This window comes from Cynocephalus volans, chromosome 17 (assembly GCF_027409185.1).
Source record: "Cynocephalus volans isolate mCynVol1 chromosome 17, mCynVol1.pri, whole genome shotgun sequence".
Classification (NCBI taxonomy): Eukaryota; Metazoa; Chordata; class Mammalia; order Dermoptera; family Cynocephalidae; genus Cynocephalus; species Cynocephalus volans.
Genome location: NC_084476.1, coordinates 13,519,407 through 13,539,854, shown reverse-complemented (window position 1 = coordinate 13,539,854; position 20,448 = coordinate 13,519,407). Strand labels below are relative to the sequence as shown.

At 44.3% G+C, this 20,448-nt stretch overlaps 1 protein-coding gene across 10 annotated transcripts in view; it reads right to left on the bottom strand.

The window, feature by feature from the left end:
* Positions 1 to 20,448, bottom strand: part of DENND1A (DENN domain containing 1A) — a 484,353-nt gene that overhangs the window by 53,210 nt on the left and 410,695 nt on the right. For all 10 annotated transcript variants that reach the window (XM_063081861.1, XM_063081865.1, XM_063081863.1 and 7 more), the window contains 5 exons: positions 12,649 to 12,753; positions 12,169 to 12,256; positions 10,201 to 10,241; positions 7,343 to 7,414; positions 6,092 to 6,148 (listed from right to left, as the gene is read on the bottom strand). In XM_063081861.1, coding sequence (XP_062937931.1) covers positions 6,092 to 6,148; positions 7,343 to 7,414; positions 10,201 to 10,241; positions 12,169 to 12,256; positions 12,649 to 12,753 — 363 coding nt within the window. The remainder of the gene's footprint in view (positions 1 to 6,091; positions 6,149 to 7,342; positions 7,415 to 10,200; positions 10,242 to 12,168; positions 12,257 to 12,648; positions 12,754 to 20,448) is intronic.

The window sequence follows — 20,448 nt, the reverse complement described above, 5'->3', positions numbered from 1 at the left end:
GTGGAATGCCTACTCTTGGCAGGCATTTTTCCAGACCCTTGACCTTCATGCTTACACTTAGTTCCCATAATGATCACAAGGTAAATAGGATTATCCCTCTTTTACAGGGGAGGAGATAAGGCTCAGAGAGGGTAACTTACCCAAGACCAAAATATCTTGAAAGAGGAGGAACCCAGAACTACGTGACTCCTGGCATTTATACCATATCCACCCATAACAATAACACAAGTGAAGGTGTGCTGAACTGAGGAGGTGCTCGACAAGATGTGATCCCCTCCTCCTCAGAAACCCCTCTTGTTACACTGATAATCTGCTGCCATGCCTTATGCTACCTATCTTTGTATCCCTACAGACTGTGAGTTCCTTGGGGTCTGGGTTCTCTACTCTAGAGCCCTGAACTTGCTCTCTGACAGATCTTTGAAAAGTTGAACTGAATGTTTGGAAGGCAAACGCGTCCGATATACATATGTGCCTGTGGGTCAAAAGGCAGTGCTGCACATTCATTTTATTTAGTTAGAAGGCATAAACATGCAAAAGATTTCTTACAAAGTCCTGTAGCTTGCCTCACCCATTTACTAACTTCTTCACTATGTCCTTCACCTAGGGAAGGACAACTGCTTCCCCCAGGATGCCACAGGGAGCAGAGTTGGGAGGAACCCAAGTCAAGAAAGAAATAGGGCCCGTTCACATCCTCTGCTGTATCCACTAGCAGAGATCTTACACATAGTAAGGAGCCAACAACAGCAACTTTTCATACCCATGACTAAAGAAATTATGGCCTAAGAACTAACTTAGGGTGTCAGTAAATGGTGGGGAAATAGGCACTTCACACCCTTCTGGTGGGAATGTAAATTAGCAATTTATATGAAAACCTAAAAGAAGTACACATCCTTTAGCCCACTAATTCCATTTCTAGATTATCCTAATAAAATAATATGAATTCCTGCAAAGTCTTACCTATGAGAATATTTGCCTAGAAAAAATTGGAACTAACTTAAGTGTCCAACAATGGGATTGATTTACTAATGTACGTATATATGTCCATCAGATAAAATTTTTTGTATCCGTTTAAAACAATGACATCAGGATATAGTAAATGAAAATACAGATTATAAAACAAGATTATTTTCTTTTTGCTTCACTGATTTGTTGAATTTTCCCCAACAAACATGTATTTCGTTTGCAAACAGGAAAAAACTGACCTTCTAAATGTCATTTTAAAAAGGCAAAAACAAGAAGCTGACCACAGGGGTAAACCTGTTCCTTCCTGAAAGCACACACAGGAGGAAGACCCCAGATAGAGGTGCAGATCTGAGGCCACCACAGGGTGGCAAATCTCTTCCCAGGAGCCTGGGGCTCAGCTCAGAGCACTGGGGTCCTACCAGTTCCTATCCCTTGGTAAAGCAAAGGAGTCAGAAAATAATTGTATTCCTATCACCTTCTGGAGCATTTGCTGGAATCAAAAATCACGACTGAGATCTAACCTCTACCCCTCTGTAGAGAAGGCACGCACAGCATACGATAAGTCCTCAGACATGCATTTCCATGAGAAGTCAGCGAGGCAGGGATCAGTGTCTCAGGAGACCAGAGGACAGACAGGGCTCTGAGTGACTTTGGGAAGAAGCTGGGGTTGGGGATGGACACAAACGGAGGTGAGGACACATCTTCATGAGACAGAGACATGAGAGTGGAGCAGTCCTGGCCCAGGGAAGGTAGAGAGCGGGCCTGTTTAAGGAACGGTGGCCAGTGCAGCAGCTGGGACATTCCACCCGCTGCCCAAGGCTAGGAGTGGGAAGGTCTGAAAGGTCTGAGGGTTTAGCCAAGGGAGTGACTTGGGCAGAGCTGTGTGGGAGACCTAAAGGGAGGTGATCCCATGCCAGCCATGTTCTCGGGTTATGCGCATGTGGGTATTGGGGCAGACTGGCTGTTCCAGATGTGTATATAAGAAAACAGACAGAATGGAAACTCTCATTTACTGGGTGGCTACTGGTTGCCTTTCAACACATTACCTCTTCTAATCCTTACAACAATCTAGTAAAAATCTTTATTTCCCCTAGTCTGTGATTGAGGAAAACTAGGTTCAGAGAGGTCAAGTAACTTACCTAAGGTCACACAGTTAATACACAACCAACAGTGAACACAGCTCGTTTACCTCAGAAGCCTAAATACCCTGTCACCATGGGGAGAATTTAAAGGCTCCCATGGGTATGAGGCAGAGGCCTTCCTGTCTGACTCAGGTTGCAGGTGGGAGAACTAACTACCTGTCTCCATTTTCAGATTCAGGCAGTGCCCTGCTTTTTCCAGCCTACCTCACACCACAGCAAATGCAAATTAAAATATGAATACTGATATCAAAATAGTAGCCAAAGTTGGGATTTCTGTGATTGAGGCTGCAGTGTATTTTAATGTGTCTGGAGACAGGGAGCTGACAGATGTGTGCTAAGGTGTGAAAATGTCTGTTCTACAAGAGTCTACCTAGATCTCCCTGCCCCACACACGCTGACTCTCTCTCTTCAATAAGAAACGTCTGGCCAGAAACTCAAGCTTCTGCTAAATCAACTGTGAATTTGCTCCTTTCTATCACTGAGACTCTACATCAACAAGCTAGATTTGTCTTTTAAAGATCACGGATTTAGAAACTTTACAAACGACTGTGAAATGGGCCCATTTGGTTAAATCATTTTTCCCCCTGCATTTTATTATTTCAAAGCAGGTGAACAATTCCATAAAATGTACAAAAGCAAGGAAGTGTTCAATGCTGAAGGACCTGGGCCTGGGGCGAGGGCACGAGGGGTAGGGCCCCTCAGCAGGCGGCAGCAGTTCCTAGGTTAGTGCTAAGGAGCTACATTTAGGTTAAAGGAGCCTGGAGCCTGGGCCCCGGGCCCTCAGTGACACTGGCAGTTGTCTGGTACAGCCCTTGGAACTCAATTCTGTGGAGGGCAGGGGGGCCGCTTGCACAGGGGTGGGTGTAAACACACAGACACACTCAAGGCACAGAATCGATGGCAGGGGTGGGAGGGATGCTGGTCAGAATCTGACAGTTTTAAATAGTATGGTTGAATCATTTTGATACTGAAGAAAAATGATAAAAATTTCAGGGGTTCGTCAGTAGGCAAAAAAGGGTGTCATTATGTGACTATCTTAATGTTCCTCGCAGATGAGGAGGAGCATGTGTGTGGACATGGGGCGCTCTCATGCCAGCCTCGTCTGCTGCTGCAGTGCAATGCGATTTGTTGACAGCCACAAGCCCAGCAGCCAGGCATTCTCCTGCGGGCCAGGTCTGACAGGAAGACGCTCTAGAGGAAAGACTGCATTCTGCCTTAGAAAGTGGCGGCTCGGTAGTGTCTTTGCCATTTCTTCCTCTTCCTAATTTTGAGCAAGTCAGACTTCAAAAGAGGCCGGGCTATAAAGGAACTTGACCACCTTGCTCCACTTATCCAGAGAACTATGTTATCCATCCTTTTTTTGTTGTTGGGCTGAAGCAGAGCAGATATGGAATAAAGCTACACTACAGGATCTATTAACAATTATTTGCCAATGGTCACACAGATAATCCTGAAAGCTCCTATTTCAGAGGCTTTGAAAATCTGCAGCACAAATGAACAAGGGATGGAGAAGGGGCCCTGCTCAGTCATATTAGAGATGGACCCTCCATACACCATGTCGACCTCTCCACAGGTCAGCTCCACATTTTCTATTTGCAATTCAAACCCAAGGCAAGAGAGAAGAGGGCAGGACTGGGTTCTTGATTATATCTGTGAGGTCACCATTGCTATGCAGAGTTAGAGGTGGCCAGGCGGCGGCCCAGCACATTTGAAAATTGGATCTTTGTTGGGAACTGCCTCAATTTCATAGCAGAAACCAAACTTGAGATGTCTGTGTTAGACGCATCTGGGGAGCCACATAGATATGTTGCCATGTAAAGGGCAAGGGGCAGTGGGGAGGGGAACAAAAAAGTCAAGAAATATTTTCTATTGCAGTGAGAGAGGTCAGGCAAAGGCAAATCCTAAATTAGCTCAAGAAAGGGAGCTGGAGAGCACCAGAGACCCAAGTCCTGTATATACTGAGCAATACTAGAGTTTCAATTACAAACAGCTCTCTTCCAAGAACAACTGCAAAATATCAAGTCTGTGGAAATCTATACGACCAAAGGGGGGAAAAGTGAAAATTGAAAAGGGTGCACTAATAGATCTGTCAACAGTCCAATGGTGACAAGCCACATTTCTATAAAATGCCTTCACCATTTGTGTCACCTGAAATGTACTGACACTCTCTGTAGAACATTATCTCCTGAAGCTATTCTTGAAAAGGCTGGCAGGGGGAAGAGGTGGGGAGGGGAAAATCTGCTTTATATACTCTCAAGGAATGGAAAGAGAGATGGCGTGAAAAGAACACGTCTAGATTGTTTAAATGAACCTTTGAATGGCCACATTGAAAAACCTGAGCTTAACTGCTTATTTGCAGAAATGTTACACATCAGAAAAAGAAAATTTTCTTAAGGCCAAATGCTTGTACATATAAGTAGGAAGGTAAGGTGATGTCTCTAGCTTAATGGTCTGCAGAGAGCAAATCTGACCAACGATGGTACATCTGTCCTGTGCCTGAGGAGGGACCCCTTTCTTTGCTTACTTCAGGTAATATTCTAAGACCAACCAGAGTCTACAATCTAGATATCAAGGAGGCAAAATTTCCCCCCTCCTGAAACTCCATTTTATACCTGCAATCTAACTCAGCTACATGCAACTGGGATAGGAAATAAAAAGATATTTAGGGACTTAAATAACATCCAAGCAAAGAATGCCACCTGCCAGTCTCTGGCAAGGTACAAGTGACTACAGTGAAGGTCCAGCTGGATTTACATTACAGGGTTTTTATTTCAGGATGCGATTCTCAGCTGCTAAAAATTCACTCTCAGCTGAAATTAAGAATTTAAATGCTTAGTCAGAGCAAATTATTTTCCAATTAAAAGAAAGGAATCAATTCCTTCGACCATTTTGAGTTAATTAGAGGTCCTTTTTGACTTCATAAAATTAAAATTGCTTTCAATTTTTATAAAACTGCTGAGCTAGACAAAGGCCCTTATTAGAATGATACATGTGGGGGTGTCAGGATAATGAAGCAAGTGATCCCAAACATCTTTTGTAGAGCAGAACACTTGTTTTATGAAGCCAGTGTGAAATACAGCAGTGGTGAGCACACGGATGCTGAAAGTCGACGGATCTGGAATCTAATCCTGACTCTGCTAGGCTCAAGCAGTGTGGCCTTGGGCAAATTATTTCACCTCTGAACAGCAGTCCCTTTACTCATGAAATGGGAATAATACCCCACAGTGTTGTTTTAAGGATTAAAGGTGAAAGCTCCTAGCCTGGACTATCCTTAACAAGTGCTTAACGAAGAGGGGCAACACTGATAACAAGGACAATGTTCGAAATAATATATAAATGCCCCCCCTGTTACAGTAACCTCACTGTATGAGTCTAGAGATTCAGGCTGGGGGAATCTGAGCCAGGATGTAGCCACGACGATTTCACAAGAAGACAATCGGAGCCTCCCTGTCCCTGCATAGTCTCAAAAAACCTAAACTGCTGGGCTCCTCTCATTTGACCCACCATGGTGAAGAGAGCCCGTAGCATGCCCCTAACCCACCCTTGTACCGTGTTGCATGGTGGCCATGTACATGCTGGAACTACAGCAGTCATTTCCCAGGAGATGATTCCTGGTTTTGATTAAGACCAGCCCTGGGCAGAGGTCAGCTGCAGGAGGGGGTGGGAAGGGACGGGGAGGCTGAGCCTTGTGAACCCCAGACGCCTGTCAACTCTGGCCCAGTGGGGCAGGCAAGGGACAGACCAACAGTGGTAACTGAACTTGCTCACCTTTGTGGGTTTAAGCCAGAGTCTTAATGTTATTTGAAGACAGTTTTTTGTCTGTGAATATTTATAACAGTGTGAAAACTCCTGGACAGCTGGTAATGTATTTTGAAGTGTGCTAACAACACTGTATCAAACAGCCCTCTATTGATCACATCATACTTTTTTGTGGCCACGCATTTCATACATGGTGCTTATACATTTTGAATAAGAACTTCAAGTACCTTTTGCTTCAAGCGGTTTTTCACTTCTTTTATTCCCATTTTTGCATGATCTTTTGCCTGCATGAAAAATTAATTTAAGTTAAGATTCCCTTTCTGTTTCCAGCAGGGACTACGCTTGATTTCAGTCCTTCGAGAATCACCTTCTCTGATTACTAGAAAAAGGAAGGAAAAATGGGATCATCAAGTCGAAACCATAATGGCTATGAAAACAAATACAATGGTAAAAGGTTAAAAAAAAAATCCCTTAAACAGGCTGCAGAGATTTTATTTTTTGCATTTTGATAGCACAGATTTTTTTTTTCCCTTCCTAAGCCCTTCTTCTGCTCTCTATAATTATTTATCTCAGCAGCTTGGTGACAGCTACTAGTAAGAGTAGAGCAGCAGCTTTTCTGGCTGCAAGAGTCAGAATATCCATTGTATTTCACTAGGGCAGGGCTTTAGGACCAATTTTCTATCCAGGCTGAACGGCCAGAACAGACACATTGCTGGGTTTCTTCAGTGCCATTTCATAAATCCCATTTCGGCAGACACCTTGACTTTTACTTTATGTCATTTAGGTGCTGTTGGCAGCTATTCACCCTATTAAAATAACTACAATTTAAGCACAGAAAGGACTAACAAAATTAAAAATGGAAATAAAACCACTCCACTTCGGTGGCTCAGGATTAAATTAGCAAGAGAAATCACAAGAGAAAAAAAATACTTGAGGCTTATAAGAGACGGAGCATCAGGACCTGATGTGTTCTCTTATTTTCATGCTGCTGTGGGCATGAGTCTCACAAATAATGCACTTCCAATAGGGCAGATATGAGAGATGATGAATAAGTTGGGACAAAAATCAGGGGGTGTGTCCCACCATGAATACTCTTCAGTAACCTGCAAAGGAGCTGCTTTATTTTGACATAATCAGGAAAGCTTTACCAGAACACCTGACAGACTATGCCTCTGGGTCTCAGGGACGTGGGCACAGAGCAGCCTGAATTTTAGTCACCCACTCCACATCTTAAAAGCTAAAACCAGCAGCCTCTCATTTCTTTATTGCAACTGTGAACAGCAACACCTTAAATTTAAAATGTCACTGAATTGGCCATAAAATATCAATGCTAAGTAATTCTAAAAGCACTGAGACCTTTAGGCAGTAGTGTAGCAGCCCCTGGGTGGTCTCTGCAGTAGAGCATCAGGTATATTTAAGAGTCTTGTCATGTTCAGGAACCAATCTGTTTGGATCCTGAGACCAAGACCAGTACTTACGAACTTGTAGACAGTCTTCATGGCTGGGTTTGCTTTTGTTTTCACAGTATTCAGAATTGCTCCACTTCCTTTCTACAATAAAAATGTCAATTAGCAACTTGGGTTGAAGACAGAGAAAGCCAAAGACAAAAAAGACCTCTTCTTAATCAAGTTAAGCAACATTTCAAGGCTGGCTGGTCACTGGTCCTTGGCAGTTACAGTTATGGTCACTGCAGAATGGCTCTGGGTGGGTGTTTGTGGGAGGGTGTGGACTAGAGATAAGGATGCAATAGCTGTTGAGGGGAGACTCTAGACTCAGTATTCTGCTCGATACCTGTACCCTGGTTGGAGGGAAGCGCAGCACAGGCCGTCTGAGGCAAGGGTTCCTGTAGTGCATTGAATTAACTCCCCCCAAAACTCCCTGAAGCTTGAATTGTGATCCCCAAGTTTTATGTATTAGAAACTTAGCCCCCACTGTGACTGTTAAGAGGGTGGAAGATTCTATGAAGGTAATTGAAAGGTGGAGCCTTGAAGGAGTGATTGGATTGTAGGACCATGCTATAGTGAATGGACTAAAAATAGTGGTCAGGGGAGTGGCTCTGAGGGCTTTAAAAGGAGAGTCTGCCTTTTACTCTCTCTCTGCTCTCTCTGCTTCCACCATCTTGCAATGTGAGAACCCTGGGTCACTGTCACCACCACCAGATGGACTTTGGACTTTCCGGCCTCAGAAACTGTAAGCAATATTCATTTTCTTTATAAATCACCCAGTTCAGTGTACTTTATTATAAGCAATAAAAACGGACAAATACAGTTTCCCCCATAGTCACCTATATCTTTTCAAGAAATTCTAGTTAGCATAGACAATGCTCAGGTAAGTTTAATAACCCTGGACTCTACCAGGGACAGCAAGCCAAAAACAGGGTCCTGATCAACCAGGATTGTCTGGAAATAAGCTACCCTCACCTACGCAACTTCCTTTCCTCACTTTGGTTTTCTCCATTGCTTTTTTAAGCCTCTCTGGTAGGCTGCCTTCCTTAACATCTAAATCTTGAGAAAAGCAAAGAATGAAAAGCCATAGTTATACCATGGCTCTGGTATAAATCCAACACACCAATTTGTCAGTCAGTCTTTTGGAAGCAGGGGAGGAGGTTGGGAAGGGAAGGCTTCCCTACTTCCTAAAGGAGGCCGTGCAGGGATCTGAAGCACACAGGCCAAGTGTTCATAGTCATTCATGAGTTCCTTCTTCAGTCTCATCCCTGCAGGCACGTTGTGAGGGCTCACTGAGTGGACACCTTCTGTTACGCTCTGAGGCCACTGAGCCAACGGAGGCCTGGTTTCTGCCTTCAGATATCTCCAATCTATGGGGGCACACCAGGGTAAATAACAGCGACACCAGGCAATGAGAGCTGCCCTGGCTGTGTGCACAAGGAGTGTAAGGACGCAGAGGTCTGGGGAGGCCTTAGAGGAAGAAACATTTGACCTAGTCCATGAAGGATGAACAGGAGTTGTTGTGGGGAATAGGAGGAAAAGAACGTTCCAGAGAGAGGAAATAGCACATAAGCACAAAAACTGAAAAGCCATGTCTTTTGTAGCGAGTGGGTACTGTACTGTATACAGTGTATCATGGAAGGAGTGGGAAGAGAGGCTGGGAGGCCAGATGGGTCCGCTCACGAAGGGCCCAGAATGCCAGGCTAAGGGGTCTACACTCTGGAGGGTTTTTAATCAAATGCATTGCATAATCAGACATGCGGTGGTTTGGAAAGATAATTCCAACAGATTCGAATGCAGAGACTGGAACCAGTGGGTATATAAGAGAATAAGATACAGTAATGAAATTATTGGCCTTAACTTATAGCACAATTTTTGGTAACTGCTTACATTAGAAATATTGAACTTTAATTAAAAACATTATAATTTGACCTAGAAAGCATTCTGTGTTGTGGGACAATAGGAAATTTCCACCCACTCATTTATTCCATGCTGCTTTCCAAAATTACTCAGAATCCTACTTAAATGGTCCTTTGGAGCATTGAAACTCCCTTTATCAATCAATCAACAAGTCCTTATTGCTTGTCTCTGACTTGCCAAGTGCTGTGTTTGGCCATACGAGAAGAACAAAGGCTGCCTTTCATCGAGGAATTGCTTACTCTCGGCCAACTGCAGCCACTTCCAAGGGACCCGCCTCGGCAGCAGCACATTTGGCCCACAAGCAGGAGAGAACACTTATCATGTTATGCTGGAGTCGCCTGTTTACGTGTCTGCCTCCCCAACAAGATGGGGAGCTCCCCGGGGAAGGGCCTGTGTCCGCTGTATCCCCAGTCCCCAGCATGGTGCCTGGCACACAGTAGGCCTTCAGTACAGACTCACTGATGAAAGGCAAGAGTTTGAATTCTTCAGCAGCTTTGGAAGCCCTAAGTGGCCGGCTCCCGACACAATAAGAAATTGTGAGGGGATTAAAAAAAATCTCTCTCAGTGACATCTCCTCCATCTTCCCAGGAGCCTTTGCTGTGAAAAATAATGCATAGCAGCAAGAGGAACACATTTTTGGTTTTCCCATGATCGTGATAATTGCACTGGTCCTAGAAGGAGACACCCAGAATGCACTAAGGTGACAACATTCCATTCAACACTGCTTGGCTGTCCTCCTGCCTTTCCTGCCTCTCTTTACCCTCACTAAGGGAAGACTTCGTCAGTCCAATTCTTCTAGTCTTCACCTGGCTAGAGAGAATGAAAATAGCCTGGTTTTAAAAACAAAAGCATCTCCAGCTGCGAGAATGGAGTGCTCTGGGCCTCAAGGCAGCCCCGTGGGTGGATGGGGAAGCAGGGGGCTGCCAAGAGGCTAAGGAGAGGCCCGGTAGCTCTGGAGGGTGTGCACTTACCCGGACTGTGGAGAGCCACTGGTGGTACAGCTTATCACTACCTGCGGAAGAAGTCACAGAGGCTGTTATTTAAAGAAATCACTTGCCCTCGGGAGTTCTTTAAGTTGTTTCCAGCATTCAGGACTTGGAAAGGTCAAAATCTGGAGAACCACGTGGAGGCTCCCATGTCCGCTCCCTGAAGGAGGCAGCAGCGAGTCACAGCCCCAGGTTTTCTTTCTCAGAGAGCTGATCACATCAGTGCCCGACGGCAAACCTTCAGAAGCCTTCCCATGGCCTACTGGATAGAGGTCAGACGCCTTCGACCGCCCCCGCCCCCCCCCCCGCCTTCTCCAGTCTCATCCCGTGCCCTCACCACCCTCTGCACTACCTGAGGCTCCAATCACGAGAAACTGCTAAAGTGTCCTAAGCACTCTCAGCCCTCCAGGCCCCAGCAAATGCTGTTCCCCTGCCTGGTCACCATTCCCTACTCTCTCTGCTTAGTAAACTCAACAACCAGCACAGATGTCATTTCCTTTGGAAGCTTCTCTTTACTCTGTCCTGTGAACAGCCCTGTAAAACAGGTAATACCCATTTAGAAGTACTTGAGCCACACAAGAGCAAGCACCCCCAGGGCTGTGTGTCCCACACTCAGTCCTCAATACACTTGAATAGTGAGAGGGGGAAAAAAAGGTCATTTGGTGAACTCTGTTCACTTTATCTGGTGGAATAAGGAGGTCTCATCAGTAGACAGCTTTTTTAGAAGCTCCAAATGACTAAACTTAGTTTAGCAACACATAAAGCCTGTCTTCTGCTTGGAACTCAAATTCAACTGTTAGAACACAACTCAAACCCTCCTTCCTTTGTCAAGTTCTCATTTTATGCAGTGAGAATTAATAGAGCCCTAATCTAACTGCACCGAAACCTGTTTCTACTCCTTTTCCTGCATTGGTTGAATTTTTATGTGTCTTCAGTTATGTATCTCTCTTTCCTACTCAGCTAAAAGTTCCTTAAGTAGAACTGGGTCTTCCATTCTTTACTCTGTGGCCTCTGGACACAGAAGATGTTGAAGAAATGCCTATCAATGATCCAATATTACTATCTGTAGACTCCTCCACACTGGTTTTCTTAATCAGCATAGGCTGGTAGGGCCTGTAATACCCATTGGTGGATGTTGGGTCTGGCTCTGTGAGCTTGCAAACTGCCATTTGGATTATCAGAATAGTCCAGACCAGGCACATAACCAGCAATAAGAGGGGGCCAGCAACATGATTATTATTATTTTGCATTATCATTGTTTTGATTTTGCTGTGAAAGACTGAGGCTATGGGATTTGGAAAGAAGACCAGACTGGGATTCATGAGGCAGGGTCAACCACTAACACCTCTCTGGGCCTCAGATGCCACCTCTCAAAAATGAGAGGATAATCCCTCCAGTTCCACAGGTCTGCAGAGATCAGGCGCAGGCAATGATGCTCATATTTTAAAGAAAACTGACTGCACGCCTACCCTGTGCCAGGGACTGTCTTGGGTGAATGTACAAACTTTTCCATATTGACTCTGATTTAATCTCAGCAGGAATCCTGCGAGGTGGGCAATGTTACTCTCAGTGAATAGATAAGAAAACTTTAGCTAAAAGAGGTGAAATGACATGACCAAGGCCTCACAGCTAGCAAGGAGGCAGAGTCCTGATCTGCATCCAGGTCTCCTAATTCGATATCTTGTGTGCTTCCCACTGGATGATGCCGGCCACTCTGTTTAACTGAACTTTGTCTCCCTAGGGGAAGCGACTGACCCCAAGCCAGAGGACTTCACTTGGGCCGATGTGTGTCAGAAAGTGAAGAGGAATTCCCCAAACATTTCAAGGTCAAGGCTGAAATCAGTCTCTTCCTAACTCCCAATAAAGAAAAAAAGAAGTCACTGCCACTCCTTGCCAAATACACCCTCATCTATAGCAGCAACAACCCAGACAGGAAAATGAAATGCTTCTCACCAGCATACTCGCCCGTGTTGATCTCCTCTTCAAAAACATCACTGAAACCTTCACCAGAATTGAGAAGGTCTAATCGACCATCAATAAACTATAGAAAGAAAGAACAAAAGCAGAACAGCTTGTACAAAGAGATAGGGGGGGAACCATTCAGCTGGGCACCTTAGTGTACAACTAAAGAACAGCTATGCTTTCTGGGATAGGAAATGTCCTTTGAAACTGTGTTTTCAAAAAGTGAGTTTCAATAAGCAAGTTTCTAAAAACTGGCTCTGTGTTTATGGTAACGTGGAAAACCGCATGGCATATTTGCAAAGGGTTTGTCTGGTAGCTGGACACCCTCTTTACCCAGCCTGCCTCCCATGAGCCACTTTAGTCTGGAGCCTGAGTCCCATCCAGGCCTTCAGCCTCATGCTTAGAGTGGAGACAGCTGCAGAAATCCCGTTAGGAAGCCAGACACAGTCCATGTTTGGGAGGGCTAGGCACCTGTTTGAAGAGCTGCAGCTGCGTAGCATTCTGCAGGAACTGCCTCATGGCTCCGGAGCGATAGTGGGACACGAAGGCTTCCTCGCAGAAGGTGATGGGTTCCTCCTGGTAAATGCAGAGGGAGGAGGAGGATCAGAGACAGGGAGTGAGAGAGATGAGTTCTTTAGGCAGAGCTTCCACATCTGCTAATTTACCTAATCCTCATTAGTAGTTCTGTCCTATGGATAAGGAAGCTGTTTCAGGGAGGAAGAATCATCCCCCAAAGTCACAGAGGGGGTAGGAGGAAGCAAGAACCAAAGGTTGGATTCCAACCCCCTCTCAACCTTTCCATATTAGTGACATTCATACCTCAACAGCAAGTTAGTGAAATATGCCCTTCAATGGGATGATTTTCAAACTTTTAATTTTTAGGAGAGCAACCCTTTATTCAGATAAAACCTTCTGCAAAAGGAGCCCTGACACAGAGAGCTCTGCTCTGGTGGGAGCTGGGGGCAGGGTGGTGGTGGCTGGGCTCCCCTTGCTTGGTGGCCTTCTCCGGCCTCCCACATCTCAGGCACTTTTGCAGTCCATAGGGCACTAGCCGCGGAATACAGTTTGAAAACCATTTACACAGTGATCTCAACCAAGAGCAAATTTTAATTTAAAAATAATTATTATGACCAAAAATAAAATTTACCATCCAATTTTGTGCTGATGCTCTTTGATAAGGAAGTTTGCTTTTACCAAACTACATTTTATGAGTCAAGATAACTGTACCCTAAGCTTAAACAAAAATCCTATCCTTGTGTAGTCAGCATCTCCATCTTTCTTTGAACACACTTGGGTGCTTATCTACACAGACAAGTCTTTAATTTCTGTGGTATATTCTCAATTCTGAGAGATCAGACTTTCATATCCTTAGCTGAATTAAGGGTAACCCCTCCCTGTTCAGACTTGATGGCAAACATGAAGACGTTTGAAGCTCCACTTTTATCCAGCTTTAATGAGTTACATGAGTGTTAAATTTACTGTCTAGCTTCTGTAAGTTCCAAGAGTTCCTCATTTAATCTAGCCAATATTAGCTCAGCAACTGAGCAGATTTTTTGCGCAAAGGCTGCAAAGATGACCCAAAAATATTAGTGTAGGTAGGGGGAATATTTATCTTTATACAGTTATGCCCTACCTAATTTTACAAAGGATCTGAGGCAGCTTACATGAACACCTAAAACAACAACAACAACAAAAAATCAGGACTGGAAAATAAATATAGAAAATGTATTTATCTGGGAAAAGAGTATCTGGATATGTAGGTCCTATATGGTTTCTAAAATTAAGTTACAAAATTAGCTCCGTGCTTCCTGGCTGCGAAAACAAGCAGAAAAACAATGCAAACTTCACATTGTGTACCAGGAAAAAAAAAAAAAAAAGCCTACTAGTTCCTGGGGAAAAAGACAGAGCTTTTCATTATATATATTACTTTGGTATGGATTTACAAATATTCTTTGCTGAATAGCTGAGAGACCAGCTAATGATAACCAAAAGAAGCCCAGCTAGAATTTCATGCCCATGGCTTGGAAGTTTTGCTTCTTATCCTTGGGACTGTAGCAGGGCAATTCATTCTCTCTCCAAGTGATCTCATCCCGGAGCACAGCGTCATTCGTACACTGACGACTCTTGAAAAGCATCATCAGCTCAGACACCTTTTTAAGGCTCCAAATCCATATGTCTCAATATCAACCTGGATGGCCCACTGGCACCTCAAACTCAAATTGGCCAAAATTTCCAGTTATTAGCCCATCAGGACTGCATCCCAAATCTGTTTTTCTTTCTTTCCTAATTATCCTTATCCATAACTACCCATAGTAGACCTATCAGACTTCCCAAGTCCTGTGAAAATGTCTGGTATGCTCATCTCCTGCTCCCCATCCCACTACCTTGGCGCAGGCCTGGACTGCTGAGATGGAGGTTTAACTCTGTATCCCTCCATGGTTTCATTCCTCCCAGTCTACTCCAATTCTTCTGGCCAGAGCAATTTATAAAATGCAAATTGGATCATGTTCCTATCCTACTCAAGAACTTTGACTGCATAGATGTTATTTTTGTATGATTATCTGATTAATGTCTGTTTTTTCCACTATACTATATACTGCATGTGGGCAGGAGCAGTACCTGTTTTGCTCAACATTGTATATGAAGCATGTGTGGCACACACAAGGGGTCCTGTGTGAGAAAGGAAAGTCCTAGTTCTTTACCCAGGCAAATCAACCCATCCTGAGCTGACCCTACCTTTCTTTTCCAGAGTCCTTTTGTGTCACTTTGCCTATGTTCCCCATACCTTTTGCTCTAAACGCATCTCATCACATGCCACGTCCTTTCCTATGTCCTTGCTTTTTCTAGTTCTATTCCTTCTGCTGGAGTGTCCCCCTCTCAAACACAGGCCTCTGTGTGGCAGTCACTCATCCCTGCTCAATGCTCCCACACTGCCTCCTGCACCCCTGGGTGCTGGGATAGTCTTCACTAGTGTCCCCTCTGACCAGAAGTTCGAGAGAGCAGAGGCTCTGCTGTACTTATCCTCTACATTCCCTGGGGACAGCACAGAGCCCAGCCCCCAGTTAGAAACTCAGGGATGTTAGTTAAAGAACCACAGAATGAGCTTGACCCTGGTCCCTGTTGCAGGAGCCCTGTGGTCTCAGTGTGGCTGAGACACTGCTTGGCCTGATGATAAAGAGGTCTCAGACCGTGATGCGAGGTGACACTTGTGTCAAGGGGGTTTACAGCTGCTCAGAGGAAATGCTCACTGGAGTTGGTAGCATCTGCTCCTGGAGCTTTGGCTCAGCATTGCCAGGAAGAAGTCTGCTGAAGGACTGATGAACTCAGGAGAGTTTGTAACCAGATTTGTATATAAGGGTAGCCTGAGGCAGGATTTAGCTGTAGGATAGCAGAAAGAATCTCATGTTGGGGAGACATGAACATTTTGGGCCTGTTGTCTACTTACCGGAGGTGACATCTCCCTGGATCAGATTATGTGCCATAAAAACAGACAACAGGACATGGGCATGGATGGGAAATATTCAGGGGAAATGTGACAATGGGGGCTTTGTGAAAAGTGCTTAAACAACAATAAGCATGTGTGTCAGACGTGGAAACCAATGCTACCATTCAGTGTAGTGCTATTCGGTGGGCTGGGGTGGAGGCAGAATGTCCACAGGAGTCAGGAGAGGAAAAGGCCAATCCTCCCTGGGAAGCAGGTCAGAAAAGGTGACGACAAGTGGGCACTTTTCCTCCAAGCCTGGAAGGGTGACTAGGAGTTAGACGAGCAAATCTCGTCCATTCTGGGCCCAAATCTTCTATCTTAATCCTGCTGAAAGTTAGTGGCACTGTCACCCAGAGTCATGTATAAAGGGCTGAATGGCACCAGGCACAGAGGGCACTGGAGTGACCCACCTTCAAAGACAATGACAATAGTTTTGGATCCCATACCAGCCAGCCACCAAAAAAGTAAATAAATAAAAAAATAATAATAAATCAATAAAGACAATGACAATAATCACAGGTCACCTCATTTGATCACAGGCTCTGTGTGAGGCCCTGTGCTATGCACTTCACAATTCTTTTTATCATTCTGAAAATTTGAATGAAGTAGGAATTCCACTCAAATTTTACAGAAGAATCACTGATGTAAGGTAATTTGCCCAAGGTGACATGACCTGGAAATGGCAGAGTCACGGTTTAACACCTGGTGGCCTCCAGAGCCTAGGTGTGGTCATCATGCACCTGATCTACTGTACCCTGGGCTTCCTCTAAGGCCTCAGTTCTCTTTGCCCTCGGACATTGGCTGGAGAACAGGAGAGTTCTTTTTAAAGTTGGAAGCCTTCAGGCCGTCCTGGACACTCAAAGCACTTCAGAGACAAACAGCGCCTGGGGGTAAGCAAGCTGCCGAAGACTCTGCCTGCCACAGGCCCGACGCAGGGATTCTAGGCCATTTCCACCAGCGTGTCCATCCCCATCCTGCAGTTGGAATGGCCACCCCCACTCCACGACCAGCACTGAGTAAGAGTAAGGGAACGTGTCTCGTTAATTCCTTCCTTTGTAATAAGTGCCGACTTAGCTCTCTTATTAGCCTGATTAAACCTTTTGTCTTCTTAGGTGACACTCTAGGCGCTGGGGCTACTGGCTGATGGCAGCATTAATTCAGGGAAGTCAGACCGTGAGTGCTCAAGCTTAGATCGCATTAGCAGAGTTTGCTATCTATGATCCCGAGGGCAGCGAAACACAGCTGCTTAACCCCATCACGGACTTTGTTACAAAAATACAAGTTTTACTCTTGGATTACTTTCTTGACATATGAAATCAAAAGAAAACTCCATCACTAATGAATTGAATCTTTGTTAACAGGTGAATCTTTGTTAACAGCTAAGTTGGTGATCTCAAAGGTTTTTGATACTCCCGGCAATAAATGACTTTATCCACAGCATTGTCAGTACTGGCATAAAAATAAAATCTCCCATAAGATTCTTATGGACCCACACTTAAATTATTAAATTCTTATTTTCCTTTACAAATTTAATTTTTAATCAAAATTTTATGTGTATATTTACCACGAGATTCTAAGAAAAAAAGGAGTCTTCTCTTTATAAACCTTGCTTAAAATTGAAAAAATAATACTTTTGGAAGGTCCCTCTCTACATCCAAACATTTTTAAGGCACCTACTATGTGCCAGGCTCTGTGTTAGGGGAATACAAAGATGAATAAAATATAGCTCCTACAAATAATAACAATTGAAAGAGGGGTGGGGCGTGGATGCTGGTATAGATGACACAAGAATGGCAGGACGTTATGTTCACAGCAGCACTATTCACAATAGCCAAAAGATGGAAGCAACCCAAGTGTCCATCTACAGATGAACAAAACGTGGTATATACACACAATGGAATATTATTCAGCCCTAAAAATGAAGGAATCTCTGACACATGCTACAACATGGGTGGTCCTTGAAGGCGTTAGGCTAAGTGAAAGAAGCCAGTGACAAAAAGACAAACGCTGTGTGATTCTACTTGTGTGAATCATATCTAGAGTAGTCAAATTCATATAGACAGAAAGTAGAATGGTGGCTGCTGGGGGCTGACAGGAGAAAGGAGGGGGAGGGGGTATGGAGAGTTGTTTAACAGGTGCAGAGTTTCAGTTTTGCAAGATGAAAAAGTTCTGGAGATGGACGGGGGTGATGGTTGTAACAATGTGAATGTACTTAATGCCACTGAACTGCACACTTAAAATAGTTAAGATAGTGAATTTTATGTATATTTTATCACAATCAATTTTTTTAAATTAAATAATCTTTTAAAAAATTATATTAAAACAAGAATGACAGAACATTTACAGATGTGGAAGCTGGGAGACAGGTATATGGGAGCTCATTTTCTTTGTACAAATTTGAAATTTCCCATAATAAAAAGCTAAAGAAAAGCTCCTATTATTGAGGAATCTTGTCTGGTTCAGAGAACAAATAACTATGGTACAGTGTGACAACCAGAGGGCTAGCTTTGGTTTTGATTTTTTTTGATGAAGTTACCTTTACAAAAACTTAAAACTTTGTTTTGATTTGATCCATTTAAGGTAATACAACATGGTGGAGAGAGAACATGTCTTGGAGTCAAAAGTGAAGTTTGTGCACTTGAACCTTGACTCCGACCATACTAGGTATGTGATCTTAGGTGACTTGTCTTTCCCCATCTGTGACAATCACAATGCTGGCCCACCTCACAGCATCGCTTTGAAGATTAAAGTGGATTACAGCAAATAGAGTTTCCTACAGTAGATTTCCAACAAATAACCATTTTCCTTAAGGGCAGAGACTAGGTCTCACCAGGGCTGGCAACAATTTGCAGGGCCTAGTGCAAAATGAATATGTAGGGAAACAGTGCTGTTAAAGTGTAAAACTGCCATATTCAGACATAAAGCTTTTTTCTTTCTTTCATGGCCTCTTTCTAGAGCTATCATGGTGGGTTTTTTGTTTTGTTTTGTTTTTTACTATTTAATGTAATTCTAAGTAATATTTTAAACTATTAGCATCAATTTTATTGTTCGACATTATACTGTGCAATGCCTGGTTTAAATGCTACTGACTCATATGTGGAATCACAGTTCGTAGCTGATTCCTGCATTTGTATTTTGCTCTTACCAGTGAAAATGCTGCACAAAACCAACTCAGCTGTTTTTATTTCATTTTTTGATATGCACACATTCTATGAACATTCTCTACCCTCGGCTTACTGATGAGAAAGGAAAGGAACCATGGTTGCTCTATCTTTTCCTTTCCTTCTATGTCATCACTTTCAGGATAAGTGGTTGGCTAAGTAGCGGGTAACATAAATGAGAAATACGATTGTTTCCTTGGTCATTCATGTTTCTTAGAACACCACTGCCTTCTTTCTGTGTTCGCAGCAAGTTCTGGTTCTCAGGGCAAATGTGGCTCTTGGGGCTCTTTGTGCCCCACTTACTCAGCTGTGCAAATTAACCTGGTCACCTCGTGAGCGCTTGAGTCTTGCTGAACTCCTACGCATCATGGGTCTGCTGGAATTCTGGGGGGCATCAAGAAGCTATGCGAGCGGTCTTCAAAAAGCTCATGGAAAGATTCAGATTAGTTTGTAATTCTATTTTCCCACAAACTTTCTGAAGTACCCTCGCATATGGGATTGGGATGGCAAGACTCTGCTGAAGACACGTGTTCTGTACATGCGTTTTGAGCACGTCTCCTGTGCTCACATCCATGCTCCCCCGTCTAGTTGAACTTCACTTGCAAAACATAAGTTCAAAGGTAGGAGTGTTGAGAATTTTGGATGGTGACAGCAGAGCACTAAACCAAGCATGTGGCCCTGTGTGACTGCACAGGTCGCAGCCCAACATGAGAGGGAGGTCATGCTGTCCTCTCCCCTCTCTCTGTGGGTTAGGTACTCAGAAGGCAGCTCCGGAGTTGACTCTGTCAGCCACTCTGTGCAAGAGCTTCAGGTAAGTCTGTGGGCTGATGGAAGTGGGGTTTCTAAACTCCTGAGCATGACACTCGAGACTCTCTGTGGCCTTCTCCAGATGACTGTTCTTGCTGATGACATCCTGTCCTCTCATCCACACACACACATGCTCCTCCAGAGGTCCTAGACTGTCTGCCATGCCCCAACCCTTCATATGCACTCACTCCTGGCTTCCTTCTTCATAGTACACCCTTGGGAGAACCTCACTTGGTGCTTTCAGGAGAAAAAGGCCCCAGTTCCTTCTCAATGACTCCACATGAATAGCACCTGTGCCAGGGCCGACTGTCCCCAGTGCAGTGTCCCGCTGTTGTTGTAGGAAGAGGCAAATGAGTGAGTGGGACATGCAGCTGGGTTCCAGTCCTAGCTCTGCCCCTTGCTGCCCTATGTGCCAACTTGAGCAGGTGCCAACAGGGCACCTCTCAGATCCTCATCCTTCTCACCTGGAACTCGGGGAGAACTACCTGCTTCAGGGGATTGCTGGGTGATGAAGAAGGGATGAGTGAGACAGTGTAGGTTAACAGTTCTCAACCTTGGCTATGCATTAGAATCACCGAGGGCACTTTTAAAATCCCTAATGCCAGGGCCACAGTTTTTAAGACTCCCAACTGACTCCAGTGTAGCCAAGGCTGAGAACCACTGGTGTAGGTAAAAGTGACTAGCACAGAGCCTAGACCAATCAACAGTCTTTTTCAAAACTTAAGATTAAAGAAATAGAATAAAGCAGCCAGGGAACTTGGCCTCAACTATCACCATCAGTCCCATTCCAGCTGTATTTTGTTTAAATACGTCCAGATG